This window comes from Camelus ferus, chromosome 15 (genome assembly GCF_009834535.1).
Source record: "Camelus ferus isolate YT-003-E chromosome 15, BCGSAC_Cfer_1.0, whole genome shotgun sequence".
Taxonomy (NCBI): domain Eukaryota; kingdom Metazoa; phylum Chordata; class Mammalia; order Artiodactyla; family Camelidae; genus Camelus; species Camelus ferus.
This window is the reverse complement of record NC_045710.1, coordinates 16,529,524-16,545,348: the sequence shown is the minus strand read 5'-3', so window position 1 is coordinate 16,545,348 and position 15,825 is coordinate 16,529,524. Positions and strand designations below refer to the sequence as shown.

At 35.1% G+C, this 15,825-nt stretch overlaps 1 protein-coding gene across 7 annotated transcripts in view; it reads left to right on the top strand.

Moving 5' to 3' along the window:
* The window catches only part of ITSN2 (intersectin 2), a 132,319-nt gene that overhangs the window by 84,998 nt on the left and 31,496 nt on the right, over positions 1 to 15,825 (top strand). For all 7 annotated transcript variants that reach the window (XR_004326180.1, XM_032497125.1, XM_032497129.1 and 4 more), the window contains 9 exons: positions 3,780 to 3,952; positions 4,257 to 4,401; positions 6,956 to 7,161; positions 9,150 to 9,214; positions 10,112 to 10,278; positions 12,513 to 12,558; positions 12,641 to 12,762; positions 14,530 to 14,626; positions 15,022 to 15,213. Coding sequence is in view for 6 of the 7 variants with exons in the window: in XM_032497125.1 (XP_032353016.1) it covers positions 3,780 to 3,952; positions 4,257 to 4,401; positions 6,956 to 7,161; positions 9,150 to 9,214; positions 10,112 to 10,278; positions 12,513 to 12,558; positions 12,641 to 12,762; positions 14,530 to 14,626; positions 15,022 to 15,213 (1,213 nt within the window). In the remaining variant the exon portion in view is untranslated. The remainder of the gene's footprint in view (positions 1 to 3,779; positions 3,953 to 4,256; positions 4,402 to 6,955; positions 7,162 to 9,149; positions 9,215 to 10,111; positions 10,279 to 12,512; positions 12,559 to 12,640; positions 12,763 to 14,529; positions 14,627 to 15,021; positions 15,214 to 15,825) is intronic.

The window sequence follows — 15,825 nt, the reverse complement described above, 5'->3', positions numbered from 1 at the left end:
AGGACTCAAAGGATTCTGTTTCATACTTGTTTAGTGCTTTACAGTTTACTAAGCATTTTTTTGAATATTCTTAATTTAATTCTCAAAATAACCTGGAAGAAGGTAGGACAGGTATTTTCCCTCAGATTTTATGGATGAAGAAACTGAGGCCTTAGATGGTATTCATTATCTCACAGCAGATTACCAACCAGGTGGCATGGCTAAAGCTGAAGCGTAATTCTTTACCTCCAAAGTCTGTGCTCTTTCTCGTAACCCACATAAAATCCTGCCAGGAGGAATAGCTTGAACAAAAATGCTGAAACATATGAGCACCTGACCATTTGCCTAGAAAATGGGACTGGTGTTGAGAGATGAAGCTAGAAAAGTAAGCTCAAACTTGACAAAGAAACCATAATTTCAGAGGCCTTGAATTCTACACCAAGAAGTTTGAACTTTGACATGCTTAAAACTACAGTGATGGAATCTGCTAGGATAAATACTGTGATAAGTCTGCAGTGACTCATATAGAATAAAAGACGCTGAGACTGGAAAGGGAGAAGTAAGATTTAATTTGCAGAAGACATGATTGTCTATGTAGAAAATCCCATAGAATCTATTGGAAAAGAAAAAAAGCTTTTAGATCTAATAAGTAAGTTTAGCAAGCTTGTGTGGCAGGATACAAATCATATACAAAAATTAGTGTGTTTCTGTTTACAAGCAAGTAATATTCAGAAATTGAAATAAAAATACCATTTATAATAACATAAAAATACGAAATGCTTAGAGATAAAATGGATAAAAGATGTGCAAGACCTGTTATGAAGTATTGTTGAGAAAAATTGAAGACCTAAATAAATGGAAAGCTATATACCATGTTCATGATTTGGAAGGCTCAGTATTGATGATAAAGCAGTTCTCCTCAAATTCTCCTATTATAGTCAAGGCACTTTCGATCAAACTCCCACCAGGCTTTTTGGTAGAGATTGACAAGCTGATTCATAGCCAAAACAACTTTAGAAAAAGTAGAACAAAGTTGAAGGCCTTATGCTACCTGATTATCAGGTGTATTGTAAAGTTACAGTAATCAAGATGGTGTGGTATTAATATCCAGTTAGGTAAATAGATCAGTGGAACAGAATAGGTAAAGAGATCTACATCTCTATATTTATATAACTGATTTTTACAAGGGCAGTTCAGTTGAGAAGGGATACTCTTTTCAAAAAAGCAAATAATACTGGAACAATTAGCTATCCATATAAACAAAAATGAATTTTGGCTAATTGCTTACAACATATATAAAAATTAGCTCAACATAGATCAAATGTAAATCCTGAAATGTAAAACCTAAAACTGTAGAACTTCTAGAAGAAAACATTGGAGAAAATCCTTATGACTTTGAGTTGCTTAAGGATTTCTTAGATACAACATAATACGAGGTTTCTTTCTGATGGAGACTGTTCTCCATCAAACAGTAGTTGATTGTGGTAATGATTGCACAACTGAATATACTAAAATTCATTGATTTGTATACTTTAAATGGGAGGATTGTATGGTGAATCTTATCTCAATAAAGCTGTTATTGTAACAAGATAAACGTGGATCCACCACATGAGCCAGCCATGCCACTCCTAGATCTTTACTTAAGAGAATTGAAAACATTATGTCCGTACAAAAACAGATGTTCATTGTGACTTTATCTGTAATAGCCAAAAACAGTTCAAATGTCCATCAGTAGGTATAAACAGATAAACAAATGGTGGTACATCCATACAATGTAATACTACTCAGTAATCAGATGGAACTATTCACATTCACTACAACATGGATGGATCTCAAAATAATAATAAACAGTAGGCTGAGTAAAAGGAGTCAGACCAAAAGGAAAAAGGATATGTATTGTGTGATTTTGTTTATAGAAAGTTCTAGAACATGCAGAGTAATCTTTAATGACAAAAAGCAGACCAGTGCTTTCCTGGATAATGAGGCAAGAGTCATGTGGAGAAGTGGAAGGGAGTGCTTTCAGTGGAGCAAGAAGAAATATTCGGGGGTGATGGATGTGTTTATTATCTTGATTGTGGTGATTTTTCACAAGTGTATACATATGTCAAAACTTAACAAATTTAATACCTTAAATGTGAATTTTATATGTTTGTTATACCTCAGAAACTTATTTTTAAAAATCTAAATGGATACAGAGTCATTTGCCATACAAATTCTACATGATTTGAATTCTGCTGTCAAATCTGTTTTAGAAGGGTCATCTGAAGAGTGTAGAAAATGTACTGGAGAACAGAGATGCAGTTGGCATATTAATTTGTTCATGACTTTTGCAAATTAGTATTATGCAGGGCAAGGGTGTCAATGAAAGGGCTCACAAATTGAAGAAATACATGTAAATAAAGAATAATGTAGTACAACAAAGCTAATTATGGTAGTTTAAGATAATTCTGGCCTGGGTTGGGGGCAATTAACAGAATCTTGAAGGATGAGTAAAGATTACAATAATCTGGCTGTGAAACGGAAAAAGCCTGAAGTAGGTTAGGAGTGTAAGGTTGAAAAAGAATTCAGAAAACCTTTTAGTGGCAAAATCAACAGAGTATGGATAGGGAAATGTAAGAGAGGTAAGAGCCAAAGATTTTTTTTATTTAAAATGATTAGGTCTTTGGTAAGAATTACAGAGATATAAGGAATTTAGGAGAAGGAGTAGATTAAGGGAGAAAAGAAGTTCAATCTTAGACTTAAGTTGGAAGTTCCTATGGGACATCCAGTTGAAGATGTCTTATTAATTGAAAGTATAGGCTTGTCCCTTTGGCAAGAAGTCAGTTCTGCAAATATAGCTTTCATTTCAGATTCATTATTGTAAAAGAACTGATCAAACTGTAGGAATGAGGAGGCCTGTTCTGGAAGTTGTGTAGCATGAAGTAAAAGTCAGTGATGAAACTTGAGATATTATCAGTGTTCAAGGGACAAAGGACCAAGAAGCAGAAGAAGAGCTGCTGTGAGGACAGAGGATGTTGGACTGTAGGAGGGAAATGTCTGGGAGAAGAAGTGAAACTATAAATCACCTATGTGTTTTACCAGTGAAAAATAGTATGCGGAGAAAGTTTTCTAGTTCTCTTTGAGAGTTCAAAAATCCTCTAATAGGAACAGAGAAAACAAAGCAAAAAACGAAGTGATGAGTAACCATAGGAAAATAGAAAGTTTACAAAACTAGAAATGTAATTAGCAGAACACTGCATGACTCAGATGTAAATATTAATTTACATAGTCATAATAATATAAAAATTGAATATAATTTAACCAAAAGTTATAGCAATATTAGTAAAATAAGAGGATACAGTAAACGTGAGTTAAATTTTTGTTTTCTATAACCAAAAACCAATAGATAATGTCTAAAATTGAGAAGTTCAAACAATAGCAGCATAAATACATTATTTAGAAATGTGGAAGATAATACAGAAGAAACAGCTAAGAAGGACAAGGTGCTATTAGGAGTGGAAATCAGGGCATAAGGAGCATGTGGTCTTCTATCATAGGCCCTGTAGAATGCTATTTGTCTTTGTAAACTATTTTTATATATTAACTTGGATAAAATTAAAAATATGTAAAAAGACACCTTGTCAATCGTTAGAGATAGTAACCTATTAATTTGTAGGAAATGCCTTTGCTATTTAGTTAGATGGGCCTGAATTCTGAATTCTAATTCTGAAAATTTGGCTGTTAGACAGTGGTTTGCATCCATTCCCATCATAAATGTGTGGCTTTCTAACCACTGTTAACCCTTCTCTTTGTTTCCCTAGGTTGATGAAAAAACCATAGGAGAACCTGGTTGGCTTTATGGTAGTTTTCAAGGAAATTTTGGGTGGTTTCCTTGCAACTATGTAGAAAAAATGACATCAAGTGAAAAATCGGTGTCTCCTAAGAAGGCCTTACTTCCTCCTACAGTATCTTTATCTGCTACCTCAACTTCTGAGTAAGTTTTTAGCTAACAGTGGAGTTTATGTCTCTGCAAATGTAAGAATACCTAATACGTATATTTGTGTCATCCTGCTACTTAATCATATTGTATCTGTACTGAACTCTCTACGAGCACCTTTTGTTTCAAATTTAATACTGAAGTTTGGTAGATAAAAACATAGGTCAGTAGTTTGTTTATGAATCTTTCCCATAAGTTGTATTTAAACACAATGTATATTATATACAGGTGGATAAAATGGCAGTACTTCATTAGATTCTAAACAACTAAGTATATTTATATCTAATTGTTATGTTTATAGATCACTTTCTTCAAATCAACCAGCATCAGTGACTGATTATCAAAATGTATCGTTTTCAAACCTAACTGTTAACACATCATGGCAGAAAAAGTCAGCTTTTACTCGCACTGTGTCCCCTGTATCTGTATCACCTATTCATGGACAGGTATGTATCATTAATTTTTGTGTGCTTTGTTCTTTGATATTGCTCCTGGTTCATATAAAATAGACTGAAGATTTTTGTACAAAGGTGTCATTTATTCTTTTAACCAGAGTTTGGCTTCTGTTCTTAGCATTTATATATGATATGAAGTTGAAGAAATTATTAGAGGTTTCTCAACAATTTATTCTCATAGTATCAAGTTGCTACCAGCTAAGATTTCTGAGTTCAAAATACAATTTGTGTGAGAGGGTATAGCTCAAGTGGTAGAGCGCATGCTTAGCATGCAGGAGGTTCTGGGTTCAATCCCCAGTACCTCCTCTAAAAATAAATGAATAAACCTAATACTAACTCCTTCCAAAAAATTTTTTTAATGTAAAAATTCAAAATATAATTTTTACAAATCTGATTTTATTGTTCTTAATTTGTAATTAATATAAAAGCTTGGGCTTGGGGATTTTTTTTGTTGTTTCTTTTCCTTAAATAAATCATTTATGTGAGAACTGTGTTTATATATATATATATATTTAGCCTCTTGTTTAGATGTAACCAAGATGCAAGTATTGTTGTATTAACATTATTAAAAAGAAATCACAGACCTCATCAGAATAGAGTCCTGCAGATTTCACCTTCACTCTGGAATGTTTATTGTGTGACCATAGGTTCCAGACATTTTATTATGTGCTAGAAATTTAATGGGAAAAAAAAACTTCTGTCATTAAGAAGTCATAATCTAATGAACACAAACATAAATAAATAACTTTATGAGAAATGTTGTAATAAAGATATTTTACAAAGTCTTGAGGGGTATATAGAGGGGAGAGCATTTCATTTCAATCTGTGGGAATTGCAACAGGCTTCATAACAGGCAGGGCATTTGAGTAGAACATTCAAAAATGAGCAGTATTTCATCAAACAGAGAATGAAAGTTATTCCTGTGAAAGAACAGTTTGGGGAAAGTCACTGAGGCATATTAACACAAGGAGTTTACAGGAAACAAGAATTGTTTATAGTGTAACTAATGTATAGGACTCGAAGAAAGGGTTAAGAAGTGAAGTTAGAATAGTTGAGGTTTATTTACAAAGCATTTAATGCTGTGCTTAGCAACTGGCAGTGGAAAGCCCACAAAGGTTTTTAAGAGGAGAGTTCAAGGATATATTTTAGGAAGATAGCTCTGGCAGTAGTATAGAGGCCAGATGGGTGGAAGAAAGCAAAGGAAGGGAGGATGTTACAATAGCTAAGTGACAGATGATGTGTGAACCAATACCATAGTAATGAAAATACATAGGAGAGGAGATAGACTTAAAAGAGTATTAGAAATCAGCATAAAGTTAGGAATCCATTGAATGTGGAAAGTGAGGAAGAAGTTGGAGTTAAAGGTACCTCTTCAGGGTAAGTAGCTGAAAGGATGATGGTATCATTGTGCAGTGCAGGAGAAGTGGGCGTGGAGGGTTCTAAAAATGACTACATTTCAGGCATGCAGGTTAAATATCTGTAGTAGGTGCAGCCTGGTGGGAAAGCCTAGTAGGCAGCTTGGTTTACAAGGCTGGAGCTCAAAAGATACAGTTACAATTAAGATATAGATTTGAAAGGTCTTAAGCATAAATTAGATTATTTAGGAAATTATGTGAAACAGGAAGGGAGAGGGACTGGACCAAAGAAGAGCCATCAGTCACCAGAGAGTGAGCTTCAGGAACTGCAGGGGTTTTAGTGATGTCAGCACTGTTCAGAGTTCAGGGAAAGTAAGGGCCTGCAAGAAGCTTTTGACTCTGATGTTATCAGTAATCTTGTTAAGAGGTTCAGTATTGTGATGGGTAGGGAACTGAAATTAGAATGGATTGAGGGGTGAAACTGGAAAGCAAGTTTAAGACTGTTCTTTCTTTAAGGAAGTTAGAAGTAGACGTAAATAGAGAAGTGGAGAAACTGAAGATTTAAGAGAGGGACTTTACAATGTTACAGAATATTTTTAGAAAATGAGAGGGCATAAGAGAAGGTTTAGAGCACAGGTAAGGAGGTTAGCCTTATCAGCAAAACAAAAACACTCCTTCCTCTGAGAGACGAGGGAAAGAAAGAAGGCTGAATAAGAACATGAAGAAGTTAAGAGACAGAAAGCAGAAAAGTGGAGGGAGGGAGGCTGAGCCCAAGTGCATCTTGATTCCTAGTGGAATAAACAGAGTCCGCTGCTGTGAGGAGACTTTGGAAACTGGAGGGAAAAAAAGGTTCCCCTTTTCATTTGTTCTGGGATATATAGTTGATGGATCTGTGAATACACTTCTTGAGTATCCAGTGTTTACCTCCCATTACCAGTGGTGCTTAAGGCCAAGATGTCTCCTTGAATGGTAGGCGTTGGGTCTTAAAAGGCTATTCAGATGGTTGTCTGTCATATATAATTCTAGGCTACTTAGTAGATTAGTTATCTTAAGTCACCATTGATAATAAGTCACCACCACATCAAAATGGTCTGCTATCTGAACAGTAAGTATGTTTTATACTAGGAAACAGAAATCATGGTTACTGTTGTTTTTGTTTTTTTTTTAATTTTGTGATTTTGTATTCACAGGGACAGGTTGTAGAAAACCTAAAAGCACAGGCCCTTTGTTCCTGGACTGCGAAGAAAGATAACCACTTGAACTTCTCAAAACACGATGTTATTACTGTCTTGGAGCAGCAAGAAAATTGGTGGTTTGGGGAGGTGCATGGAGGAAGAGGATGGTTTCCAAAATCCTACGTCAAAATCATCCCTGGGAGTGAGGTCAAGCGGGAAGAGTAAGCATTTTTATGTGTTTACACAAGGTGTGGATGTTGGTGTTTTCACTGGTGAGTCAGCCGTCATCTGACTGGCTGTGCAGGAAATAAAAGTTTATGCTTGAGTCCGAATATCAGAAGGGTAATTCCTAGAGTGAAAAAAAGGTCACGCTTCAGATATTCATACTAGTTTGAAAATATCTTTTATTCTGGTTACTTTAGATTCCTAAAGTTTTCAGGGTGCTTAAAATTTTAGATCTCCTGCTTTCTTTGTAGCATCAGGTCAATTAGAGAAGTTACTTTTCATTTCCTCTAGAGCATTTCTCCCTTATTGTTTACTATAAATTGTCAATATTTAGACGAATCTTTACTGAAGGCCTCCCCTTTGCCAGAGTGGGGCTTTCCCATCTCTGGGCCTCCAGAGGTCCTTGAACATCACCTTCCTTACTGCTCATACACACTGGGTTGTAGTTATTTACCTCCTTGCCTATATCCTTTGTTAGGTCATAAGCCCCAGGAGCATGGGATCCACATCTTTTTTGTTCGTTTTTCAGTTTTTTCATACCTAATGCATCTTACCTTAATGCATAGTAGCTGCTCAGTCATATTAGTTCCACAACTGAGGAGAGGAGCAAATGAAAGTACAACCAAATGAATGAACTTTCACATGAACCAAAAAACAAAACCAGATAAGGTCTCTGGCCTTTATTTCCCAGCCTGTAGGGGAGTCAGGTCATCAAACATCTTTAATACAAAGACTTTTAAGTGCTGTAATACAGCTGTGGGTAACTGTTGCTTGTGTTTTATATGGAAGTTGATCTAAATAGAAAAGCAATATGATTTAACGAAAAGGAACAGGGGTCTTTGGAAATAAAGAGCCTCGAGTTCTGATTCTGCTGTTTTTACCAGACTGTGTGGGATAACCCACTTGGCCTTTAGCTTTTTAATTGATTGAATGAAAATAATAAACTAAAAAAATCTTTAAGAATCCTTTCAGTGCTAAGATTCTGTATATCAGTTTTTAGTTCAAATGCAGGAATTGACTTTTCAGTCGGACATAGAATACAACAGTAGTACATGGCTGATGTGTAGACTGGCACTGCGCTCCATCCTTTATAGAAACATCTCATGTAAACTCCATAACATGTTACGGGGAAGGAAAACTTCAACACAAAGAGATTAAGTTTAAATGTCTTTAAGGACATTTCTCCTAACTTGTTGTTCAGTTACCGATCTTTTCTAACAGGTAAGGCATGTAACTTGAAAACCTGCAGTAACAGAGAATTCTGCACTAAACAAGGCAGTTCATTCAGCGTGCCCATGTCGTAAGGTTCCACTCTGGTCACCTGAAAACTGTCTCACTATATAATTTACTCACAGGTCCTGGGGAGCCCTGTGACACCTGTATCCTACAGATGTCTATCTAGTTCTTAAATTCCACAGTCTTCTAGGTTTTTGAAACAGTTTCCTGGGTTAAATTGGAAATAAAAGCTATACATGTTCCAAAATGTAAAAATAAAAAAACCCCACAAAAATGTAAAAATTAAGTTCTGTTATTGTTATGTATTTTTTAAATGTACTGTGCTCTAAACAAGTAGTAAAAGTTATGTATTACCCTTGTTTTTCCCTAAACCAAGCCAAGTCCCATATGTGCTTTACTAAGTAATTGCCCATTTACCAATGCGTCGTATCTTTTAAGTTACCTTAGAAAGGCAAAATATCTCACATTTGAGAAAACTATTTATAAATTATATTGAAATTACTTTAATAGATTTAAAATTTTTTGAAGTTTGTAACTTTGACAGTTCTTAATCCACTAGAATTTTGTACATGAGGCTATTTCTAGCCTGTGTATTGAGACAGTATTTCAATTAATTTTGGCTCTTAAAAGAATGTACTCACAACACCTGCTGTGTTCATCACATCACGTTTCTTGCTTTTTTGCTTGTTGATGTCTTTTTTTGTTGTTTCACTATTTTTTCTTACCTGTTTGTATGTTTATTTGGCAGACCAGAAGCTTTGTATGCAGCTATAAACAAGAAACCTACCTCTGCAGCCTGTACAGTGGGAGAAGGTGAGCTTTTGGCAATTTGTAAATTAGATGGACGTCAAATTAGCGATTGACTGGTTGTCTGACTTCCTACAGTTGTTACTCCCCTTGCTTTTTTTCCTTCAGTGTTAAAGTGAGGTTACGAAAACCTGCTCCCTCTCTATTTCACACAAATATTAAGAATATAGAAAAATATATGGCTGAAGATACTTGACACTTTTATAAAATCAGTACTACAAAAATTCAGCGTAGACTGCCTCGATAAATAAGATCATTAATAAAAAGTGTTTCAGTGAGATAGCACGAAGTATTTTGTTTTCCATTTATTATATACTAGGTTATAGATGTTTAAAATATAAGTAAATTTCAGTACATTTAGAGGTTCACAAATTGCATTTTACAGTGTACCACATAAATCATTAAGAGGATTTGAAATCAAGGTGCACTTTATCATAAATACTACAAAGAAAATTTGTATAGCCCTTTGGGTTATTTGAGTGATTATCTTAATTTTCATCATGTACTGACAGATGAAAGCTCTCTAACCTTACTTCAGACAGTATTTTTATTTAATAGTAGGTTTATAAATGAATTGTTCCATGTCTTGACTCTGTAGAGATACTGATAACCATTTGTAGCTTTGGGGTTATTCTCTGATATGATGATGATGATTATGATGATGGTGATGATAACACAACTGGGGAAAAAATCCTGTAATAAAGCTTTATAACAAATCAAAAACTTAATCTTTTCCTAAGAAATTGTTAAATAATTACTTCATTCTGTTTTCTACCTTAACGTTTCTTTACATTTAGGTTTCCTTAAGTCACGAGGTCTTTTGATTTACTCAAGATCTTGGAGATTAACATAATCTGTAATCTTACAACCAAAATTAGTTTCTTTTTGCTTTGTTCCCTACAGAGTATATTGCACTTTATCCATATTCAAGTGTAGAACCTGGAGATTTGACTTTCACTGAAGGTGAAGAAATATTGGTGACCCAGAAAGATGGAGAATGGTGGACAGGAAGTATTGGCGATCGAACTGGAATTTTTCCGTCAAATTATGTCAAACCAAAAGATCAAGAGGTAGCGTTATTTTGATATAGAAACAGAATCATTCCATTCCTGTTGATCAAGGTTCATATTTAAAACAGAGACACACGTATATGGTTTTGGTCAGGCTGCTTTGGTTACAAGGAAACTACTTAGGGTAGCTCCAGTAAAATACTGTTTGTTATGGGGATCCTGTTACAGAGAGAAGGGAGAAATGATTTCATGAAATCCTAAGAACAAGAGCCATAGGTAGGGCTGGGCCTCATGGTAATGAAAGTTAGAAAATGGTTTGGATTCAGGGAGGCTTGCAAAGGAACAACCTTGAAGAAGTCTGTAAATCTTTAAGGCTGTGACAGTAATGTGACTGAGCCCACACTCTGAGTTCCTGTTGCTTTTTGTCTCACCAATATATATAGTATATATAGTACAGCAGCTCTCGGACTTTCTGGTTTCAGGAACTTTTTACATTCTTAAAATTTACTGGGGACTTGAAAGTTTCTGAAAATATATGGGTTATATCTAGTGATATTTTCCATATTAGAAATTAAAACTGAAATTTTAAAAAAATGTATAAATTCATTTTGAAATAACAAAATTAAACCCATTGTATGTTAACATAAATAACTTGCTTTTAATGAAAAACAACTATGTAATATCCCCTGCTCTCCCCCAAAAAAAAGTTTAGTGAAGAGTGGTTATTATTTTATACTTAAAAAAATCTCGTTAGTGTTTGGCTTAGTTCAAGACAGCTAAAGTCTCACACCATTTCCATGTTCATCCTGTTGCAACATGTTCTTTTGGTTGAAGTATATGAAGACAATTCAACCCCACACAGATATGAAAGAAAACAGAAGTACAGTTTTCCCTTGAAAGCTTGAGTTTTATCATTGGTAAAAATCCTGTCAGCAGTTTTTGCATGAAGTGGCAGACTTACTTCATTGATCTTTGAGCAGATGTCTGCTAAATCTCAAGTAGGAATAATTTGTCATTAAGTCATTCTTTCAAATAAAAATGTTGTTCATGAAAAACCTAGTTTAGTTCATAGTTTGATCACCTGAGGCTGTTCCTTGAGACGACTCTTGTACTTCAGTGTGCAGCAGAAATCTCCGGACACACTTCACTTAGGCAGCAGACTTTTAAAAAGATGTGTATCTGAGGATTAAGATTTAATAAAATTTTTACTGCTAGGTCAAGGACATTCTTAGGTGACACTGGCTTTGTTTCACTTTGAGCGCGTGGCTGTGTGCTGTGGCTACTAGTGTTATAATTTGGCACCACCTTTGTAATTCATGCTAAGGCATCAGCAATTTTACCCACCCGTGTAAATGTTAATACAGCAAAAGAGGCGAATAACAATGTCTTAGTACTATTATGAAAAGTTTTATCTCCCAGACATCTGGGATCCACAAACCTCACATTGAGAAACACTGAGACTGCTTAGGTTGGCTTCCGGCTCTAATACTTAGAGGCTAGGTGACCTTGGACAAGTTACTTCACCTTTGTGTGCTTGTTTCCTTCTCTGTAAGTTGGGGATAATGATAATTACTTATAGTGTTACTGCAAAATAAGCTAAGTGAATATATGTAAAATTCTTAGAACAGTACTTGTTACATAGTAAGTACTCAAAAATGTTAGCTATTGACTACCATCAACTGACTCTGCTTCAGTTCTTTTACTACAGCTGTGTTCACTAAGAAAAAAAAAAAATTTAACCCCTTCTCTTGTCTTGTTCAGATTCCCCAAAAGAGGAAATGTGGTTGGCCCAACTTATCTTGTAAAGTCAAACAGGTCACAGGTTGCTAGAGTATGCATTTTTTGTTATTAGGTCAGGTTCAGGAGGAACATGGCAAAAAATTAAAAATAGAAACATTGTTTCCTATGCAGGAACAAAACTCACATATTCCTTAACAGACCCAGAGCACATACGTTGTATGTGGTGGGCATTGATGCTAGCCCCGTCGATAAATGAAATGTATTTGTCCTGGATGGTCACATTTAATATTCAGAAAAGATTCAGAAAATTAGTTACTCCTGTTGAGTCATTGGATGCCAACATCAGCTACTTGTATGTAATTTATTCTGTTAGAACCAGATCTCCCCATAAATATGTTTCTTAACTTACTTGATTAATATAAGGTTAATCATCATTTTGCTCTTACTTTAAAGAAACAAGAATCCTGGAAATTAGAAATCTCTAATTCTAAATAGCCTTTGTACTTTCACATCTGAATTAGAAAATGATAAAACCGTGTATCTTTTCCTTACAGAGTTTTGGGAGTGCTAGCAAATCTGGAACATCAAACAAGAAACCTGGTATGTATAATAATGAAGCTGAAAAACTACTAAAGTGTTTAGTAGTCTTGAATTCATAGTTTCTTATTTTTCTTCTTTTCAGAGATTGCTCAGGTAACTTCAGCATACATGGCTTCTGGATCTGAACAGCTTAGCCTTGCACCAGGACAGTTGATATTAATTCTAAAGAAAAATACAAGTGGGTGGTGGCAAGGGGAGTTACAGGTAACAATCTTTAATTAACATTTATTAATTTTATTGTAAAAGTAATGCATGCTCACTAGAAAAATAAGATTAATGAAAAATTTAGATCACCTATAATCATACCACTTGGAGATAATGAATACTATCATTTTAGGGTATTATGTTTCTCTCTAGTCTTTTTCCTGTTTATTTCTAGCACAGTTGATGTTATAAATAACAATATGAAGAATCATTTTCTCTAAGGACATAATTGTTTTCCAATAATACCTGCTTTAATAAACCACAGGTCACCTTCTTAAAGGAAAGCTTAGCATCATCTTTGCCTGGGATAACCCGAGTCTTGCAGTATAGCTTCTAGGAGAAAAACAAAAAACAAAAAAACATAATCCAGGTTGTATGCTGAGAAAATAACAACCCATTGGGCTGTCCCCCTACAGTCTTATATTTTTGAAACAGCAGTGTAAGGAAAGAAACAGTAGGAGTTAATAAGCCTGGTTTTTTTCATAAAATGTTAACAGAGACAGTAATTGCATATGTTTTGATACAGAGAGTTCATTTCTCACTCCTATAATCTCCTTACTGGTTAAAACTAAAAAGCATTTTAGGATAACAGATGATGACAGGTAAAAGAGCTGGATTTATGATTGTAATATGAAGGATTGACTTAACTTCATTCTTACAAGTCAGAGTCTTACAGTTTCTAAAGAACTGTGGAGGTTCAAAATTCAGTGTCTTCTTGAATAACCCCCTGAAATTTCAACTTCTGATTTGCTTTGATGACTGACCCGACTAACTGGGAAACATGGCTTTCCACAAATTTTATTTATGATTGCCTGATTAATTATTGACAAAGCCCCAAGAGGTATTTACTGTGAGCTGTATCGATTTAGGTATTGACTTGAACTTACTAAGGGAATGCCTGAGAAGTCTTTTTAGTTTGTAAATACTGTTTGTGTGAAATATGCAAGAACTTTGAGCCTGGAAGATCTCCAAATAGACTCCTACAGATAGCACTTTGAGCAGCGCTTTGAGAGGCATGTTGAGTCTTCCAGTTGTTTACCATTGACCTGGACGGCCAGTGCAGGATTCAGGTGTTCCCAAGACACCTCGCTTCTGACGCTGATTGTAAGTTTGGAGGTCCCCAAGGCCACTCTTGAGTTCAGTAATTCGCCATAAGGACTCAGAACTCACTGAAAGCTATTCTACTCATGGTTATGGTTTATTACAGCAAAAGGATTTAGATTAAAATTAGCCAAGGGAAGAGCTGTATGGGGCAGAGTTCAGGATGATTCCAAACACAGAGCTTCCAGTCATCCTCTCCCAGTGGAACCATGGATAGCATTAAATCCTCCTGGCAACAATACACATGGAGTATTGCCGAGCAAAGAAGCTCACTTGAGCCTTGGTTTCCAGAGTTTTTATTGGGGCTCTATCATATAGCCATGATTGACTGCCTGCATGGCCTAACTCAGTCTCCAGTCCCTCCAGAGGCCGTGTTCATACAATGTGACCCAGAGTTCCCACCATAAGTCATGTTATTAGACTATATGGTATAGTTAAGGCCCCCATGTAAACTGAGACACTGTTAACAGTCAAGACATTCCAGAGGTTTAGAGATTACCTTCCCGCAGCCAAATGCAAAGATCAGACCTCTCTTTGGACAAAGTTAAATTCTTTACTACACAGCCAGAGTTTTTCTCATTTTTAGTTTATGTCTCAATAATTGTCTTTAGTCTCATCTTTTTTATATATATAATTTATTTATTTACTTATTTGCTAATTTTGTAGGCCAGAGGAAAAAAGCGACAGAAAGGATGGTTTCCTGCCAGCCATGTTAAACTTCTGGGTCCAAGTAGTGAAAGAACTACACCTGCCTTTCATCCTGGTATGGAAATGGGTTAACTTGTATTTCATCTTAGAGAAGTTTTGTTAAAACTCAGCAACTTCTTAGATGAGCTGATTCTTTGAAAAATATTTTTAAATTTTTCCTTTCCTTACCTCTGCCTCAAAGTAATTTTATAATTCCAACTATTCAGTGATACTTGAACCACCTCACTCCTTGAAATTTTTAAATTGCTAGGCCATCATACTTTAAAGCAAAGCAGTTCACTTTGATTTCTACTGCAGTTGGAAAAATTCTTGTTTTTATAAAACAGGCAACAGGGGAAGGAGAGTGAGAGAGAACAGCTAAAGGGAAATTTTAGCCGTATTTTTATGTGTGATCCTTATAGGAATAATTATTTTGTTTAATGTGTTACTTTGTTGTTCTTTTTCTGGTAGTGTGTCAGGTGATCGCCATGTATGACTATGTAGCGAATAATGAGGATGAGCTAAATTTCTCCAAGGGACAACTTATTAATGTTTTGAACAAAGATGATCCTGACTGGTGGCAAGGAGAAATCAATGGGGTGACTGGTCTTTTTCCTTCAAACTATGTCAAGATGACGACAGACACAGATCCAAGTCAACAGTGTGAGTAATGTCAAACTATTTACTTCTTAACTGGTGCAAAAGCTTTAATATGCAGCACTGCATTCATTACTGTTATGCATCAGATCTTAAACTCAGCACTCTTAGCAAATGTATATTAATGCTTAGAGTAAGAAAATATAAAAGGAAACTTCACAAAATCAAAAATTATACTGCTTTATTTTAAATACTTTTTTCCTAGCTTCAGACCTTACTAACAGACTTTATCTGAAAAAAGTTGTAATTCTTTTACAGATTCTTTGTTAGGATTGTGGTCTTCCCTTTCTACCAGCCTTTTTCATCTTAATAAAAAGTAGCCAGCAATTACCCTATTGTCCTATTCAAAAGGACCCTTTTAGTGTACAGGTGCTATTAATTTGGCAACCTTCTCATTTATTTCCTACATTTTGATGTATCATTCAGGTTAGAAGAAAATTTAAAAGAAAATTTTAAAATTTATTTTATAAATAGTTTGTTTACAAAACTCTCATCAGGTGATTCTTTTTAGATAGATAACTTATTCCACAAGAGATACATGAATCAAGATCTGCTTCACTATTTTTAGATTAAGGTCCAGCTCTCAAAGGATGAGATTTGGTGTTACATAAAATTATC